The following is a 21,014-nucleotide window of genomic DNA, read 5'->3' on the forward strand; positions in this document are numbered from 1 at the left end:
ACATTAATCAGAAGCAATAAAAACTTACCCGTTCATGAATTCGTTCATTCATTGTTGGTTTACGTTTTTCAGCACGTTTAACATTTAGGATTTTTACCAACGGTTTTATTGTAATACCTTGAAAGAATACTGTAAAATAAATGACTGCAATGGTTGTGGTCATGAACATTGGTTGTAGTGGAACATGTTTTGGATCGATAAGTAAAACTAAGGCAAATGCTACAGCACCGCGAAGCCCACCATAGGACATAACAAATTTTTCCACTTTATCCAATTTATGTAAACGAAATCGATTTGCCACGTATGTTAAAATTATTACACCTAAAAAAAATTAAAAAATTGTTCCCATAAAATCTTTAAGAATCAAAGGTTTGGTTTTCAGTTTAAATAGAAAAATTTATAAATCGTGTATTTAGTATTAACTTTAACCGCGTAATCATTTATCTTATCAAAGATTTTATGAAAATTCCAGTGAATTTTAGTCTCATTCAGGAAATTCTTAAATATTGTATCTGAGATTGGATTTTAAGAATTCAATTATTTAGTCATTTAGCATTAATTTTTACATTTAGAATCAATTTTTTTTGCATTTAGCATCAATTTCAATAAAAAATCTTGATTTTTGGATGGTCTTAGAAATGATTTTCATCATAATTTGAGGTAAATAGAATATATTTGTATCTTCGTATGAGTATTTAACAGTCTAAGAAAAATCAGAGATTTAATGAGATCCATTTCATCGCCGCGTATAATATCAATACATGTGGGTTAAATTGAAGACAGCTTTTATCATGTTTTATAGGTAAGCGAGAACATCAGGAAGAGGATATTATGGAAACAGCAGAGTAAAAGAATTGTTATATTGAAGTTTAAAATAAATTATTTCCTTGCGCTCCAAAATAGAAATAATAACTATTACCATTCGGCGCAATATGTTCTACGTAGTGGATTTCTTAGTTGTTTGCAAAATTTCCTATTTATACGAAATCTGCTCTTTCATCGTAATTCTACGGCTCCGACGTAATGATGTGATTCGGAACTTTAACTTATTTGTTTTGATTTAATTTAATTTCAATTTAATATTCAGTAGAAGCACTCGAACATATTAAAACAATGGTAACCGCTATTAATTGCTTTTTTGAGGTTAATAAACACACGTAGGTATAGGTAATTATATTCATGATAGTACCTTAGTACCTGCTACTAGCAAGAACTACACAGCCCCTTCGTATTCTATTTCATGTGTTTAAAATAGATAGGATAATTTTTTCTACACAGTGGGCTGAAAAATGTGTACCCATTGCGAAATTGCTAAAAATATTTTTTCTTATGACCTGGATTGAAAATGCGAGTTTTAAATTCTGTTGATCCAATCGAGACTAGACAATTTGAAACTACATATTTTATGCAATTTTATTCAGCGTTTAGAAAACGGTCGGTTTTTGCACGCTAAATGAAGTCAGAAATTGTCTGTTTTAATTGGCTCAGCAGGAGTTGAGCCAATTATACTACAATACTCGGAGTATCAATGTAGATTATATGAAAAATATAGTGTGTGGAATGGGAGGGTAGACGATTTCATACTTGGGGGGATGCTTGAGTTTCACTCTTGCCTGAAATCGTCTATTCGGTATATAAAAATAAATTAATATAGTTAGGTTTATTCGAAAATTCTTAAAGTATAATTTAGTATGAAATAGGTATACGGGGTATTTCAGAATGACCACATATAGTCAATTTATTAATATAGAGAAAAAATACGTAATAATTTGATGACATCAATAATTTAATAAGTGAATGTGGCTTATGAAAAATTATGTCCTCATGACTTTGACAGAACGATTCTACGAGGCAGTATTATGTTCATTCTGGGTTACATTGTTTCGAAAGCATTGTAACTATAAAAGAAAAATATTTACTTATTTAAAGTGTATATGTGTAAATGACTGGTTTTATTTCCGGGCAAGAGATTTAATTGAAACCTTAGCTATTTTCTGAAAAGATAAATTTCATATTGATTTTTAAAATCTAATTAAAAGTGAATACTTTTTTGTAACCGTTTTGTGTATGAAAAGTGTATTGTTTACATGGGATATTTAAATGACTATAGTTGGTTTTCATTTAATTGGTGAGGTAATAATGAACATTAAACACAATTCCCTGAGAAATATTTCCAATATAAATTTAATTGCTATACTTGCATATGTAGAAAAGAGGTCAAATTTCCAATTGAAATAGTTTGGCGATAGAACTTGATTAATGTTATTTGTTATTTCTTTAATGTTATGGGAGATAAATTTTAGAAAATCAAATGTGTATGCGCCAAATGAATAAAACCCCTTGAAACAGCGTTTTCTGATCAATGAATTTATCAGCTTACACAAAACATATTATCAAATCAATTGACTAAAAACTAAAAAATATTTCAATATAATGATGAGGTTCATATTAGGAAAAGAGATTAGGAAAAGGGATTAGGGAATAATATTTTTTGCAACAAAGGACCTCGCACAAATTATAATTGTTATGTAATATGCATTTCAAACTTTTACAAAATTTGGGGAATGATAGTTTAAGTCTTTCTGAATAAAAGTTTCCATGGTCACAAGTTATGAAAGTGACAGAATTTCAAGTTATCGCTAAATTAAAATTGGAAAATGTACTCATTTATATTAAAAAAATTATTGTAATTTAATTGTCAAAAATCATGTACGTATATATGTAGCTGAAAATATTGATCTTAACAGTTCATATTATTAATCCACTGAACATTTAACACTGCTTCTTCTTTGAATTTCGTAACATATTCTTCAAAAATACAATAAAAAACAACACCCTTACATTAAAAAAACACGTATGCATGTAGCTATACACATCTGTATATGTATTTGCCTATACACACAGAGGCATATATTATACAAATTAGTACATTTTCCAATTTTAATTTAGCTATAACATAAAATCCTGTCATTTTCATGACTTGTGACCATGGAAACTTTTCTTTAGAATGACAAACTATCATTTACCAAAATTTGAAAAAGTTTGACCGAAATGCAGATTACATATAATTTGTGCGAGGTCTTTTATTGTGTTTAAAATATAAATTTTTCCTAAAAATGGTCATTTTGAGCTACGCCTGTTCAGGTGCGTTCAGTTTAAGTAGGGCAGTATTGGAGAAGTTGAAAATTTGGTAATTTGCATTAAATCATTGGTAAAGTATATGGTTGAAAATAGATAGTGTAAGATTAGCATTATAAGCAATTTTATGCGTAAGATTTCCTTGAAAAACATAATAAAATTGTCTCATAATATCCTTTTTATCGATATAAGCGTTTTTCTTAAAATTTAATTTGCCAGCTGATGTCATTATTCCACCTAGCTCTTCAATTTAGATTGGAAATATTGAAAAATACACCCATCTTTTAGTTGATAACGTGAAGCAAAGTTATACGTACAATTAAACTAATAGTATAGAATATATTATTAAATGAATAACCCTTACCTATTGTACGATAAACGGAGCAGAAAATAATGGTTAGAAAGACAAACCATGTATTCCAAACATGTTTACTATTGATTGTTGCTACACCCAAAAACATAAATATAATTGTTTCTGATGAACTACTTAACATTTTCATTGCATATTTTACGGTTGTATGTGATTTATGTGATATATTTCCTTCAACATAATTTTTCATTGTTATACCACAAAAGGTTATTCTGTAATAAAAAAATATATATTAAGGAAAATGAAGAATAACCATCATTATATGGTTTTTTATTGTTTTAATTACTTGTAGTGTTTTAAGTCATTAAAGTTACATAAAAAAGATTTTCTCATTTTCAAGTTAGTTTTATTTAAGGCTGTTTTACACTATTATTCTTTCTGCCTATCTTTACGACTTTTATAACAGACAAATATGTATGAGTGGTACCCTTTTAATGATTTTTTAAAGAAAGCTTCTCAATAAGTCGTGTATGATAATATTTGTGGCTTCTTTTTCGAATTTTGATGTTGTATTTTTGATAGACGAATATTAATACTAAAATTTTTCGATTTAAAATATAGTTTAAAAAAAAATATTCATTTCATTATTTTATAAGAATTTACTGTAGCGCCTTTAAAGACCCCCCTCAAATTTTCGCAGAAGAAAAATTTATAATGCACGGTCTTAGAATCTGAAATTTCTGTCCTTAGTAAAATGAATTGCATGTCTAAGTAATACTTACGCTAAAATTCCACTCATATGAAATATTTCCGCATTTAAATATGCTAAATATGCCATAACAAATATAAATATTGGTTCAATAACACGCACTCCATCTGTAAAACGTGTCACAAATCCCGTTGCAAAACCCCATACAATACCAATCACTGTACCACCAACGGCCACAACAATAAATGATGCAATCCCAGCTAATACATCTGTATACAAAATATTCGATGGACCCATTTCACTATACCCTTCAAACATATGATATAATACAACGGTAACAGCATCATTTAATAATGATTCACCAAAAACAACTATATACAAGATTTCATTCACATGAATTTCTTCAAAAACAGCTAAAACAGCTACCGGATCGACAGCTGATATGAGTGCAGCAAATAAACACATATCTAGGATGGGTGTATCACAATTAAAGAGTCCTGTTTGTCCGCATGCCCATAATGATGCACCTGAAAATAAAATAAAAAAGGAGTTAGTTTTCTAAAAATTATACTTTCAGTATCTTGGGAGTTACAAGCTTCTAGGATGCATGGATTTGTGAGAGGCAACAATAATTGCAATAAAAAACTTGATTCTTTTAGTAAAAAAAAATCCAGTTTACGCTTATTTGAGCCATGCCAAAACGATACCACTGGCTAAATTATCGTCCAGCAAATTTTTCGAGATATTAAATTCCCAGAACTAAAATTTAAAATTCAATTCTTTCATAAGTTAAACTTTCATAACTATAACTTAAGAATGTAAGACAAATTTTTGAAAGAAATGAAATTTTAAATTTTAGTTGTGGGAAGTTGATATCTCCAGGTCGGGAATTTAATCAATGGTATCGTTTTTACCAGGCTATAAAAAAATAAGCGTAAACTGAATTTTCGTATGAAATAAACAGAAATTTGTTCAATTAAATTCGATTTTCGTAATTTTTGTGTTTTCCCTTAAAAAAATCGTAAAAATTCAAAGAAATTAGTTTTCTCCATCTTAATATAACATTGTTTTTAGGCTAATTTGAAGTACAATCAAAACGATTTCGACGCTAAAATCATTTTCGAACTATGTTTCTCAAGATCAACAATTTTCATTAAAGTTGAAAACAAAAAAGATTTTGATTAAAATTAAAAACAGAATTTCTAGTGAAAACTTTATCCTTCGTTCAAGCTTAAGGTAAAAAAAGTGGTAGAAAAATACCTCTATTTTTGTGTTTCCATCATTAAGCGATTGTGAACTTTTGTAATAAGTTTTTCCTATACAGGGTGTTCCAAGTTATAATAGGAAGATTTCCTTAAATGGTTGATAACGTTAAAATAATGACAACCCTTCAATACCTACACTTTTTCTTTCAAAATGTCAACACCCCTTATCTAGAAAATCTGCCATTTGACGAATAACTGCCATTTCCTTTTATAACTTGAATCACCAAGTAAAAGTAGGTATACGAGAAAAGTAAACATGCAGATAAAAAAATATAAAATATGAACATTTCTCTGTAATTTAAAAAAAAACATACTTGACTTGTTTTGTAAAAAAAGTTTTTTTTTTTTCGTTAAAACTAAATTTGTTGTAATTTATTGTAGACAAAAAAAAAATCAAAATGATGATTTTGTTTAACGAAAAAGTTGTAAATAAAATTGTATGAAGTGTAAAAAAGTGAGTATATATACTAAAATAGCTGGAGGCTTTACGGAAAATGTATTTCACTATAGAAGTCAATACAAAACATAATAAAGGAAGCTATTTTACTCTGAAAACTACATTCACCAACGAAAAGAAGTACAGAAAATTACATGACACGAAAATCATCTAGAAACAAATGAGAATCAGTTTACAAAATGTATTATATACAATAACTATGTCAAATCAGCACTTAGTACTAGATTTAGAAACTGTACCTACTAAAGCAAGTGAGAATAGCCATTTCATTACTTTATAAATTATTTCAATGTATTTTGTTTAACTAGTTTTATTCCCAGTCAAGGCATTTGCTTTTTCAAGCTGTATTACAAAAAAGTTATTTTAGAATTAATTATTTAGATATTTATCTCCAAAAATTGGACTAAACTCTGACCTATATAGAACTTTGTTTAACAGTTTGTAATTTATTAATTCTGTATCAATTTTATATTCTTTTTCGTTACTATCAACGCTTAAATAGGTATTTCTTGAAGTAAGAGTAAATGGAAAATTGGAGTGTGGTAGCGTTGAGCAAAATATTGCTTGAAGAGGTCATAGTAGGTTGAGTCATATGTTGTTTGAAGATGTCAGAAATATTGTAAGTGGTATTCATGTTAGAATACCATTGTTGTGCATTTGTAAGTAGATGATAAGCTAATATTATATTTCCAATTTAGTCACTTAAGCGCGCTTGAATATTATGTAGTTGGATACAGCTACTTGTCTTATTTTAGTTAAGATTGTCAAGTATTTCGGAAGTACGTACGTTAATTAAAAAAAATTAACCAAAACTATCGAGTAGGATATCAAAATAAAGGTAATTAAATGGGTATTACAAAAATTTATATAAATTATGTTTAAATTTAATTAGGAATGATAAATTTTATAAATAAATTTTCGTATAATTTATTTTAAATTTGTATATAGAAGGGTTTTTTGTAAAAAAAATCAAAACCCGACTGTGTTAAATAAAATCTGAAAAGAAAGAAACAAGTCCAGTAGATTACATAGCAACTTTTACAATTGGTGCCCGTTATTGAGAAGCTTTGAGCCGGTGTTGATTTTAATGGACTCCGACTGTTAAAGTCACTTTGTAGCGGATTTACATATTCGCTTTGCAAAGTCGCTTTGTAAACTACTGGATCCGTTTCTTTCTTTTCAGATTTTATAACACAGTTGAGTTTTTGATTTTTCTAAATTACTTATTTATTTTATTTTGAAGTATTGACTTTTGATTGAAATCAATTAGCTATATCCTATATTTATAAAATGGTGTTTGATGTTTAAGCTGCCTTTCTTTCTTATGCCAATTAATTATTTTGATTATGTTACCCTTTCTTCTATAATAATTTTATTATATGTTTTAAACAAATTTTGTTTTCATTTTATTTTTCTAAACTCTTATCGATAATCTAGATATTTCTAGTCAGAAACAAGAATTATGTATATGAATATATATATATATATATAATACAAATATTTTGAATAAAACTGTATTGATTTTCACTTAAATATAAATTAAAATGCAAGTCAGTTTGTTTGTTATTTCTTTATACAACGAATGTTTTTGCTACATTGTCTGACAGTAAGTACTCGACAATTCTAATATTTTTATTTTATTTTTTATATTCTTAATAACGTGTCATATTTTATAATATGGAATTATGGTTGTGAATAAAATATTGGATTCTATAATTAATTACCTTACATCAGTATTTCAATAGAATTTTTTTTTATATATTCCCTTAATTTGAAAATCTTATATTTTTCTTTCTCCACAAAAAAATTAAAAAAACAAATTAATAATTTGTAAATGTTTTTCACGCCTTTGTGCCCCCTGGATGATAAAAACGGCGATAAGGGCTTTAGATCTATATATGTAAATAGGTTTGTAAAGTGTTGTTTTGAGTACCTATATTTGCTATAAATATGCTGTTTCAAAAATGCTTATCAACTCGCATCTGTTTGATAAATCAATTTGGTTATTTTTCTAATAAATCTTTTTTTTTTTTGGGCTTAATTCTTCGTTTTTACTAATTTAGACTACCACAAAGATAATTCCAAAACAACTTTTGGAAATCCTCGTGGAAGTTGATGTTTGTATTTATTTTTGGTCATTAATAAAATTTTTACTCTCGGTTTCAAGTAGCTTATTTCATGTTTTTTGATAACAAGTATAAGGCGTATACGTTGCAATAGTATTACAATCTTTATTTTCCCCGACGGGACGATGATCTTTTAACTATAATCGTGGGGACTATTTCTAATGAAGGTTAGTCGCACATCTTGAAAGGTTCAGGAGAAAGTGAAAATAATATTCAGTCACTAACGATTATCAGTTGTGTATGTCAAATTTTAGTAGAGAGGCGAAAAATTTTGGATAAATATTTATTGGCATTCAAGTTGATGAATCATCTATTTTTGATTTGATTTTAAATTGTGATTTATTTTTGATTTGATTTGATTTTAAAGTATGTAGTGGTTATTTTCGTCATGTTCTATTCAATTTTCTGCCGTATTCTAACTTCCGGTCTTCGAAATATTCCGTCGTCGTTTCTTGATAAAAAACAATTTAACAGTAATCTTTTACGTCTACTCAACTTTCAATTTGTTCTATAATATGCAAATTGTTTTAACTTTATGTAAATAAAGCTTAATTTTCGAAGTTTATTTATAGTTTTGGTCATTACATAACGAAGTTAAACGAACGTCACTGTAGTTGAAGTTGAATTGTAAACGAAGGATATTTGTCGTCAATCTGTTAAAGAAAATATCTTTTCAAGAGTCTGTGACCCAGTTTATTATTCTTCCATTTCATCAAATTTGTATATTAGGTTGTTATGTAGTAAGTTATGTTACGAGGATACCATTTCTACACGGAGTCAATTTTCTTGTAATATACACAACATAAAAAGCAAATCGGGAATTTATTTTATTATACAAGACTATTTACATTAAGATTGTTCTATGCATATTTTATATTGAAGTGAAATCCGTCTTTTGATTGGTGTGAAACTTTATAATTTTATATTCATTGGCGGAAATAAAATTTTATGAAGAGAAGTGAGTTTTCCAGATAAGAATGGTTAAAGTTATAATTGAATTACAAGCACTGCGATTATAACTTTTACTCTATCGATTTGAAACTTGGATATGTTATAGATATTCATATTCTACCTACCCTGGGTACTTTTATTATTCGAAAATTTTGTTGTTTTTCGCAAATTTTTATTGTTCACACACAGGTTTTTTTCTTTTTCTACTATATCTGTATGTGAACAATGAAAATTAACAGGATTTTCGTAACCAAGGCAGGTAGAATATGAGTACCTATAACATATCCAAATTCAATCAAATCGATAGAGTAAAGGTTATAATTGCAGTGCTTGTAATTCAATTGTAACTTTAACTATTCTTATCTGGAAAACCGCTTTTCTTTACAAATTTTTTTCCCACCAGTGAATATTTAAGATAATTCTCAAAAACATTATAAAGTTTCACGCCAGTCAAAAATGTGTATAGAACAGTCTTAATATCAGTAGAATATTTCTGAGCAAGTGGTACATTCCTTCTTTATTAACTCGTTTATGATGGATGAACTTGTATATATTTAAGACACTTCTCGTTATTTGAGTAATACTCATTTTTCTCTATTTAGATTGCTTCGATACTTAAAAAAAATTATAATTTATAGATAAAGTTCATTTTAACTAGAAATTACATTCAGGGTAGAAAAATAGCAGTAATATATATTTAATACTAGCGGCCCCGACGGACGTTGTCCCGTAAAAACGTAACTCCAATTCATGAATACCTATACTACGTTTAGCCTGTCCGCTAAACCCATCCCGCTAAACCCCAATTTAACTCCTATTTATTGGAGTGGCCTGACCTTTGATAGTAGAGCTCGCTGCGCTCGCATATGGCTCTAATAAATGCCTATTGACAATACCTGAATACTATTAAAAATACATAGTACACATAGTATACATAATGTGATATGATTTATATGCGCTCCCACCATTTAATGAAATTTCATTTTTTTGGTACGGATCCCTCAAAAACAGTTGTACTGGACCAAATTGTAAATCTAAACCATTCTCGAATCTCCACGAACACACACAAAAAATTTCATCAAAATCGGTCCAGCCGTCTAGGAGGAGTTCAATTACATACACACGCACACAAGAAATATATATATTAAGATTAGACTATAAGATGACACGCTCAGTTGAATTTTTCGATGTATTATTATCCACGCCGTTGAAGTACAATTTGGCCCCCTACGAGGTTTTGCAAATTTATGACTCTTTTATTGTCGTTTACACGAAAACTGTATAGAGATCGTAGTTAATATGAATTTTAGCCTGATGTATTTAGTACATATAGTAATTGGCTACGACAGCAAATTTTCTTAGTCAAACATGAACCAATTTAGCTTGGTTACTTCGAATTGAAAAAAAAAACTATTCAAGGCTATCTCACGAATCAACTTTTTAAGGTCTAGGGATAGAAGTAATATTTGTATTTTTCAGAATGCCTGGAAAATATTTAATAGCGTGATAGGCTTTAAATTGATATTGATCATTGAGAACGATATTTGAATAATAAGGTAAATTATTAAAAATTAAAGAATTATTTGGTCAAATACTACGCCTTTTCCTAGAATTATTCTGCGGGAATAATTTAAAAAACCAACAATTTCCCAAATGTTATTTTTAGCGTTTCTGAATGTGTCTGCAAAAATCACCACAGATATTAGAAATATGTAAATCCGCTGTATTGAAATGTAAGATTTAACAAATTTATCTTTCTTATTTATTGTAAAATAATTATTGTTTTTTTGGAGATAGAGCTTTTGACAAGCTTTTATTTAACTTGCAATATATGTATGTACCTATGTGTTTATGTATGTATGTATTTATATTTGTATGTATGTCGGTCCGGGTGGAATCTTGCAACTCAATTTTGAAGCACTTGTCGTCAACCGATTGAGCTGAAATTTTGCATCCACGCTTAGTTTGGATGACAATGCTTGGTAAGGTAAGTGGCGTCCCATCGCTCCCACTATATTATATATATATATTTTAGTTTTAAATAGTCATGTGTGCGTTACTCATAGAAAAAATTATTTTCTACTTTTCTCCCTTAAAAAGTAAAAGTATACCTTGCATATATGTAATATGCAAGGTATACTAAATTTAGTCCCAATTTTGTAACGCTTAAAAATATTGATGCTACGCACAAAATTTTGCTATAGGTGTTCATAGAATCACCTAATTTGTCCATTTCCGGTTGTCCGTCCGTCCGTCCGTCTGTGGACACGATAACTCAAAAACGAAAAAAGATATCGAACTGAAATTTTTTCAGCGTACTCAGGACGTAAAAAGTGAGGTAGAGTTCGTAAACGAGCATCATAGGTCAATTGGGTCTTGGTTCCGTAGGACCTATCTTGTAAGCCGTTAGAGATAGAACACAAGTTTAAATGCAAAAAATGTTTCTTTTAATAAAATAAACAACTTTTTTTTGAAACATTTTTTCGTAAACATCATTGTTTACCCGGGAGGGCCCCAATTAGGCGGAAATTTTATAGTATGTACTATACTTGAATATCAGTTATGTATGTGTCACATACATATGTATGTGTTATGTGATAAAAGAATAAAAACTGACTATGCATGGTATTTCAACAATTAACTCAGTCAATTGTTTGTTTCCACTTGTTATTAAAATTGTTTTAAAAATTATGACGACATTGTTACACTATTAGCCTGCTGTCACTAGCATTCGTATTGTTGTGAAAATCATTCTCCGCGTAGATAAGTTTATAATAACCCATGTCTTGTTCCCATCCTTCACGTACACACATAATGTATTATATGATTTGTTATTATCAATTATTACGTAACGATTTAAATTCAATTTACTGTTTATATAATTAGTTTTCTCTTTGTATACCTATGTTTATGAGTGTGTGTGTCTTTGTGTGTCCTCGTATTGTATACGAGGAACCAACCAGAAGTCCATTGAAAAGTTTCTTGGATACATTTATATAGTATCGTACGAACGAACACGTGTAATAGAACAGTTTGTTGCTTGGTTGGATACATACAAATAGAGTAGTATTAAATATTCCTTTTTGTATTGTATTGACGTCATAACTGAAACAGATTTGAATAGAAAGGGGTTTTGATTCAAAACAAAGACGATATAAGAACGATGGTAGATAATTTAGATTTGCTTTTACAAAATTTGTCTAGCATAATCTAAAAGGTGTCAAATCTACTAGCTCAGTTGGTTAAATCGTAACCAATTTCGTTTGTGGTATGCCTAGGATAGCGGGTTTGTTTTACAAGTTTTGAGGATATAATTCGTTTTTTTTTCATAAATAGAAAAATGAAAATTATTAAAATGAAATCCATGCATGCATGAAAACAAGAAAATATAAGATATTTCCCGCTGAAAAGAAAAATATAAAATCAAGAGAAGCACAACCATCTTTATTAAAAGAAAATATGATCTTCTACTAGTTATTATTAGATCATAAAGAATTTGAAAGATACGTAATAAACTAATATTTCACTTAGTCAGTTAGAATTCTAGGGTTCCGTATAACAACAACTGAAAATTAATTGGTCCAGGCAGACCGCATAGTTAACTTTACACTTTAACATTAAAGTGTCTTTTTTTTTTGAATTTTTAGTAAGAGCCACTTTTGTTACAAAATGTTAATCCACGAGTTAGATAATTTACCTGGAGATTAAAGGCTTCTTTCTTATTGATCGATCACTAAAGGATTCAAAATTGATGAAAAAGTGTTGTATGGAAAAATTTTTAAAGTTGCATTTAAAAACTTAAGAATGCAACTTGAAATAAATAAAATTGAACCATCTAACTACCGGCAAAGATTTTTTAATTTTTTAAAAGGGCGGTGGTCTAAATCGTAATACAAGCGCAAAGAAAGTGTAGATCCAAAGGGGTGGATTAAGGACAATACTACCGAAATCGGAGACCTGGGGCAAGGTTTGCTTAATGTATAGGTTTGAATATCTAATCATTTTTCAAAATTATTTTTGAAGAAAAATTATAATCGTCCAGCGAAGAAGGCGAATAACAACTAGTGTTTTGATAAAAGTCGTTTTCACTAAATCCAAAATACTAAAACTAATTTTTTTTCGCTCTTACCTATCAAAGTGAAAAAGAAAACTTCATATATTATTTAAAATTTGAAACAAAATAGAACAATGAATTAGTATGAATAGACAACTTGCCCAGTTTCGATGTTATATTTTCATGTGTTTTAATTTTTTGTAATTTTACATGGAAAGCTTCTATACATACTTTTTAATTAAATATTAATTTTAATCAAATTTGTACGAGAATATTAACTTTTGTATTTTTTATTATTACATTTATTAAAAATTTTGTGAAATTTGTAAAAATTAAATTAGGGAAAAATACAAAAAATCATTATTTATACTTACTTTTTCTTTATTTTTTTAACTTGCTTTTAAATCTAATTTATCTAACTTTTACAATTAAGCATTCTTTTTTAAACACATTTAAGAAATTCGTGAAAAATTATTTTGGATAAAGAGTAGAGAAGTTGCATGTTTTTTAATTTAATTTTTTTTCGAAAGTTTAGTAAAAATTACTTAGAAAATTTAGAACCCAATTTTTGTTAAATTGATTTTTCATGTAATTTTACAATTGAAATTGAGTTTTCTAAACCATAAATTCAAACGTCAGTGACGTCAACATATCGTTTTAGCAAAGCCATCGTACGGAGAAATGATAAAATAACATGCAGAATGATAAATGGTTGTTTAGTTAACCGTATTTTTCCATAGAAACTAATTGAAAAAAGTAAATTTAGCGGGGTTCCCATCGGCTCACGGTCTTCACGGGTGTAAATACGTCACTACCGTTTTCTTTATTCCAAAATATAACTCTTTTTTTTATATATGAACTAGCAGATACCCGCCCGCTTTGCTGGGCAATCTCTTTTTTTTAAAACAAAGACTATCACGTTACAGGCCTTAATTATCCTTCCTTTTGTTCACAATTTTATGGATTTTAATTTTTTCGGTGGGGAACTCTATCTTTTTTTGAAAATGAAGCTTTGTTCATGATACTCGCTGACATTATAACTTTCTATAAGTCCAATCATTAAATTAATCTGATTTTTATAATTTTTGGATCAAAATTACCCCAACCACTAAGTTTCATCAAATTACAAAATATTTTTGTCAAAGGGGTACCCCTTAAAAAATTGCAAAAAAATCGAGATTTTTTTATTTCCAATTTCGATAAAACTAAGTATATAAGGTAAATTTGATCCAAAAAGTACAAAAATCGGGTTAAAGATTAGTGGTAAAAAAAATTAAGTTCTCTATTACTGTTTGTGAAAACTAAAGCGAAACCAATGTACATCTTTTATTGATTGTAATAACAGGGAATAAAATAATTCACTTGTGTTTTTTTGTCAAAATTAATTAATTTTGGATTATTCTTTAGTTTTTTACTTCAAACTTATAATAATTATATCGTAATTGTTGAATATTCTATATCTAGGAGGGATTAAAATATGACTTCTTGTACTAATTCTATTCTTTTCTGTTCGTTATAGTATGAAGGTTCAATAAATTTTATTTATCCAGAATTATTTATAATAATAATTTGACTTACCTATTGTCAATGTATTAAATACAGTACCAATCACAGCAAATACTAATATCGTTCCCAAATGATCAAAAAATAATCGATTTGGCATAAAATATCCAGCGTCTAATATTATCGGTGGTAACATATATAGAAAAAACGTGTCTGGTGTTAATGGTGATACATGAACACTATCCGTTGTATGAAATAATAATACACCAATTACAACACCAACAAAAATTAATAAACATGATTCCGGAAATATTTTATTTAATTGTGGTGCCATATGAAAACCTGGAACAAAAGAAAATTTATTATTATTTATTATTTAAAAATGTTTTCACGTAAAAAAACATTTTTTGTTTTTGAGTTGCTGAACAAAAACATTTTTTGTTTTAAATAGATAAATATACACTTTCAAAAACTTTTGTGTGTTCCTTTACGAAAACTATGCTATTAAAATTGGTTCAGTATTACTATTCAACAGATATAATAGATGGTGTCTCAAACATAAATAAAAATTTTAGAAGAATATCCATCTCTTAATGTTAGTGCCCTCATTAATGTTAGTGCTTATGATCTATAAAAATAATAATTTTTTGTTTTAATCAATACAAAATCATGAGTAGGTTGCCAGACATAAGGTACATTAGAATTTAATCTATATATATAAAAAGAGAGTGTTTGTTTGTATGCCCCCGATTTTCCCTAAAACTAACCATTGACCTTCGGTAGGGGATTATGTCATTGGGTAGCCCTTAGGCTCCCATTGTGAATAAGGGAGTTTGGTGGGGGCGGAATTAAAAATGATCTAGGAATTCATAGAAAATAAAAAGTTGATCTCAGCTAATACGGGTTGATTATTAGCATGACTTAAGTACTGCTTAAAGATGAAAATTGAATTGTAAACATAATAGAAGCTAATTAAAGAAGCTAAAAAAAGTTAATCTAATTTTGGATATGTTTATTGCCCTGATTGTGTCAATAATCCCGTATGAATGCGAAATTTTGGGCTCTAAACTGCAACAAAGAGCAAATAAAGAGAATATGAAGAGTTCTTGGTGTGCCGCGTTCTACCCCGAATTCCGCAATAAATATAGAGTTAGGTGTGATGTCTCTCGAAACTTTACAATAAAAACTTTACATGGATGGATCATTTTAGCGATCAATATGTAGTTGGTCTGGATAGATTTGGTATTTGTGACCCAATTGAAGTAAATTAAAAATAATTATAAAGAAAATTATAGAATTATCTATTGAAGAATTTCTGAAGGACATGGGTACCAAGATTAGTCTAAGACTTTACTGCAGGTTGCATCATTATGAAAGTGCTGCTAGATATCTGAAGGTTGCATATAGAAACCAACGACATTTAATTGCTTACTTCCATGTGTATGGCTTTAGATGGAATACCGTTAAGATAAATGGTCAGCGCACGTGTGTTTTATGTGGAGGATCCGGGAGCGTCGAGCATTTGTTAGAGGACTGCAAGGCAACAGCTGGAGAACTTAGAAAGCAAATAAGCAATTGTTTTTTTCTTACTATATGTAACAAGTGTAATTTTTTTGATTTACTTATCAAATATATATACTGAATTGAATTAAAGCACGGGATTTTACACACCCAACACCCTGACTATTAGAAAATATTCTAAGTATGCTGAAGATATCAACAAGTTCAATTGAAAATAAAAATATCACATTGAACTTAAAACCTAGGTTAAATAGAAAACCATTTCCAACTTGCATGTTGGTATGCTAAGATTAGAAATGTAGATTAATATAGAAAAACAGTTGACTGTTTAAACTAAAGCATTGTTGAATCATATTTTAACAAGAAACGCTTATAAAATATTTAAATATGTATAAAAAAAATGGAGTTTATGTTCATCAAGCACGAAAACTGGAACTCGTTTTTCAATTTGTACACGCTGTAGTCTGTAGTACTTTTTTTATACAGAAACGTAACAGATGAATTTTTTATTATAAAAAAAATTTAAAATGATTTTGAAAGATAGCATAATAAAAATTTCATATATTGAAGACTCTCGAGAACAATTTAAAATAAAATAATAGTATTTTGTGTAAATATATTCGAAACAAAAATGTATACCCCATTTACATATAAATATATATAATCGAAATATTCTATATGTTTCAAGTGTTATAATATATTATATAATGTTTCGAAAAAGAAAATATCAAAAAGTATATACAGAATTTGAAAACGCTGTAAAAACGCTGTGTTTCTGTGCGTCTGCGTACGTGTGTTTCTCAGTGGCATCGTAGTCCCTAAACGGTCGAACTGACTTGATTGAGAATATTTTATAGGCAAGTTTCCAAAAATCGGTTAAATTTCACAAGTTAAAATTCTAAACTAAAATATGTTGTACTTTTTGCATCTACAAGATATTTTACCTACCTCTTATTAGGACTTATAGCATGATTAATATTTTCAGTATTTCAAATTGAATAATATAATTATATAAAAAGCCAGGGTCAATATTTGCTAAAAAAACTACAAGTCAAAGTCTGAAAATTCATTAAAAAGTTAAAGCTTCTTACTTATTTATTGAGAAAATATGAACGCACATTTCCGTATATAAATATAGCTGTCAAATTAATCTAGCCTGAAAAAAATATTGAGTAATTCTGATAATAAAAAGCGATTTCATTGGATAGACTAAAAATTTCACATCTCCTCGAATTGAGTAAAAAACGTATACGAAAAAAAAAAAATGAATTGAAGAGACGTAAACAAAGTGTGAAAAAAATGTAAATATGTTACAAAAACACAGTTTCATTTCTACGTATTTCCTCTTTTAAGTGTAAAATTCTCTTCTAGTTGAGAGTCAAATGTATAAGTTAGTAATCCGTTAAAGTTTTATATAATTCCTTTTACGAAGAAAAACTTGCTGACATAGAAACGACATTTCTACGAAACTATATACATTAAGCGAATGAATTATCCCTGAATAATTTAGAAATGCTTTTTTTTGAATCTATGTTACATACATGTTATATTCGTTGTGTGCGTAGTCATGGTGGGGATAATAAAATCGATGCCAGCGCTTTAAGTGAAAAATTTTGGAGATAAAGTGGGCTGTTATGACTAATTTGCAATTATTTACATGTTAATGATATAGAAACTGTCAAATTAAAATGATTGAAAAACACTAATTAATTAAACTTAATGCATTAAAAATTGTGAAAATAAGAAATCAAATTGTACAAATATTATTTTTCAAATGTTAATTATCGTAATTATTTATTTAAATTTGTGAAACAAGAATATTAAATTTTAAATGTAAGTTTTCAATGCAATCCACACAATTATATATGCATCCATTAATTCTATAATTAAAGTAGTGTATCGTTGTCATGGAAACGAAATTCACGCTCGGAGCGAATAGATAGTTCTTCCTCGAATATGTAAAACACATATTTATTACAAAGAGAATATTGTTTGATAACTTTTTGAGTTACAATACATCACGTACCATGAAAATATTCAAAAAGTCTGTACGCGTATATAGAGTATAATAATGAGATGTTTGATTAAAAATATGAATACATATTGCAAACTAATATACAGAATGTTCGATTTAGATCTAGGCATATGAATATCACGAGTATGACAGAATACATGCTTTAAGCAATTAATCTAAGTGAGATATTATATACATGTGTTGAAGCTTCGATATGCGTTGAGATAGTTGTAAGACGCTTGGAGTTTCTTTGTTGAATAGATGAACTACAACAGATAAGCCATGATACTAGTCACTTTTGCAATTTCATATAACACCTATAATAACACCTCTTACTTAGATGCATTGCTTAACGCATGTACTCTGTCATATTCGTGATATTTATATGCCTAGATGTATATCGAGCATTCTGTATAGTTACATAAGAATAAAAAAATCTCCCTGTTTCTGATATAAATACAATATTTATTAAAGACAAGTTCCTAGTCCGAAAAATCCATTCCATTAATTGTTAGAATCCGTTCAAAAAATACTTATTTCCTACTCCGATAATTTCCATTCACGTTTACTTTTAAATATTAAGATTAAAATGTTTTCCTTAAATCGGAGCTTTATTTAAGTCAGTAGATAAGCTATGTCGATTCTGGACCACTTTTGCTCAATTTAACATGTAATTTCCCATAAAAAAAGAGAGCCGATTAGTCTATATTCGTGAAGTGTGGTAGTAATAATGTTTCGCGACACCAAAGAGTACTTTAGACATTATATTTGTAATTAATGACCTCGAATCGTTATTCGAGGTCAAAATCGTTATTTTGGATGCATTTGATAACAAGTAAGAGATGATCCAGGGGATGAGGTCTATAATTAAGTCGTCCCTAGGTGCATGAATCCGGCGTAAAAAAAGGATTGTTAAATCGTTAAAATAAAAGTGTATAAGGATTTTTTTTGTATATGGACTAACGTGCTTTATACGGATACATTTAGTGCTGTAAAACTGAAGCATCTAATAGCGAAATATGAAACGAACCTTTTTCAAGCCTAATCCTTTAAAGAAAATATTTTTCTGAACTTTATCTTTGTTAGCAAATTTCAATGAACTGAAACGGAGCACCTTTTACCTAATATAATAGAAAAATTAGATTTCATCAGGTATACTTATTTTTTGAACTAAATTTAATATAAGAACAGAGAATAATATAAAATTAGTTTCATCGAGTCTGGACTGAATTGTCTTCTTGTAGATATAATGTGCAGACAGTTGTTATTTCTTGATGGTCGAAGAAAGAACAAAGCTTGATTAGTTTGATTTGAAATCCTGTAGGTGTAAGGTTTCGTGCAATGAACTGATCGTTATAATATATCTACACAGGCATATTATGTTATTTAGTATGACTTCAGTGTTCTATTTAAACATTATATTAAAATTGTTTAGACGTAGGTAATATGTGTAGGTGAGATATAACTTGGAGATAAGTGGGGAAAAAGAACTGAATTCTCGTGACTGTCACGCTTTGATGTCGAGTTTAAACGCTAAAAATTCATTATGAATTCAACCTGCCTGATGTATCAAAAGTATCGCTGCCAGGCTGCCATTCAAAAACTTGCGTCCGAATTCTAAACCTCGGAGGAATAAAATTTTAATTATCCATACTTTCATCAATTTAAAAATTAAAAAAACAAAAGACAGTTATTCTGTGTTAAGTTTTAAGATTTCACTTTTGTCGACTGGTCCCAGTCCCCTTGACTGGCTTATGTCTCACTTTTGTAAACAAATCTTACAACTTACAAAAATCTTTTCATCCTCTTTTATCATGTTTGTTTGATGAATATGAATATACAATTTTGATAATATTTACTATTCGATATCAAATTTATAATTTGGTGGAAGTGGTGGGAAATATATAATATTAATACACGGTCTTGCGTCTGAAAATAATACTTTGATTTAAGCACATCATTCAAATTTGCGAATAATGCCCGAAAAATTATAGTTTTCTTACTTTCTAATTTCTACTGTCCTATTGTCATATTTGAAAATAATTTGAAGTTTATAGTCTAGTTTTACCATTAATTTTCATTGCTCACTTACCAATCTCTCAACCCATTGTTTCGAAGTCATTGAATTCAGGTCGTTATTTAACTTCTATAATTTCAAAACAAAGCGGCCTAAAATTGAGTTTAAGTGCTTTTTTACAACGATAAAATTGCCAGTATTGTTCATCAAAGTTTTCTAATGATAATATTGCCAAAGTTTTCTGTAGTTTCTCTTAACAATTCCAAACGAATGCAGGTGTCGAATGCTCGAGGTGCGGGTCGAATGCTCGATCAATACAAAAAAAAAATGTAATGAATCAAGCATTAAATAAAGGTTAAAAATAATGACGCTGGTGGCCTCTGCCATAGATTGTAGTTTCTAAGAAAGATAAATAAAATCCCATTATTGTAAATATCATACTTTTTTGAGAGAAACTCGCATACCTTCGATATAAGTAGATTGTTCTAAAATCGGTGTTGTTTAACAAACACAATATACAATCTAAATAAAGAAACCTTGTTCGTATCTCAAGTATCAAGGACTCATTTTCCTGTGTAGGTATGTTAGAGATACGAAACATGAATTATATAATATTTCAAAGCAAGTATTCTTACATAAAAGACAGCTTACAATATTAGTAATATCTAGGCAATGTGTGTGGGTATGAGAGAGGTACAGTAAAACATATGATGACGAAACAGTTTTCTCTTCATGAATTCATGTGTTGTCTTTGTCATGTAACAGTCTTTTTGTCTATTTGTCTGCTTCGCCATTTCACGACTTAATAGTATTCTGTATATAGGATGAATCAAGAGGAATTCTTGAGATTAAAGCCATGGTGGAATGTTGCTTGATTACGCTGAACTAATGAACGTGCTCATATCTTACAAAACGATAGAAATAGTTGTCAATACAAATGTGTAGAATT

General features: G+C 28.7%; 1 protein-coding gene across 1 annotated transcript in view; it reads right to left on the bottom strand.

Moving 5' to 3' along the window:
• The window catches only part of LOC123299195 (probable Na(+)/H(+) antiporter nhx-9), a 90,650-nt gene that overhangs the window by 19,060 nt on the left and 50,576 nt on the right, over positions 1-21,014 (bottom strand). The window contains exons 2-5 of the mRNA XM_044881490.1: positions 14,589-14,855; positions 4,231-4,684; positions 3,503-3,720; positions 29-321 (exon numbers count right to left, since the gene is read on the bottom strand). Of these exons, the coding sequence (XP_044737425.1) occupies positions 29-321; positions 3,503-3,720; positions 4,231-4,684; positions 14,589-14,855 (1,232 nt within the window). The remainder of the gene's footprint in view (positions 1-28; positions 322-3,502; positions 3,721-4,230; positions 4,685-14,588; positions 14,856-21,014) is intronic.

The sequence above is a fragment of the Chrysoperla carnea genome, chromosome 4 (genome assembly GCF_905475395.1).
Source record: "Chrysoperla carnea chromosome 4, inChrCarn1.1, whole genome shotgun sequence".
NCBI classification, from domain to species: Eukaryota; Metazoa; Arthropoda; class Insecta; order Neuroptera; family Chrysopidae; genus Chrysoperla; species Chrysoperla carnea.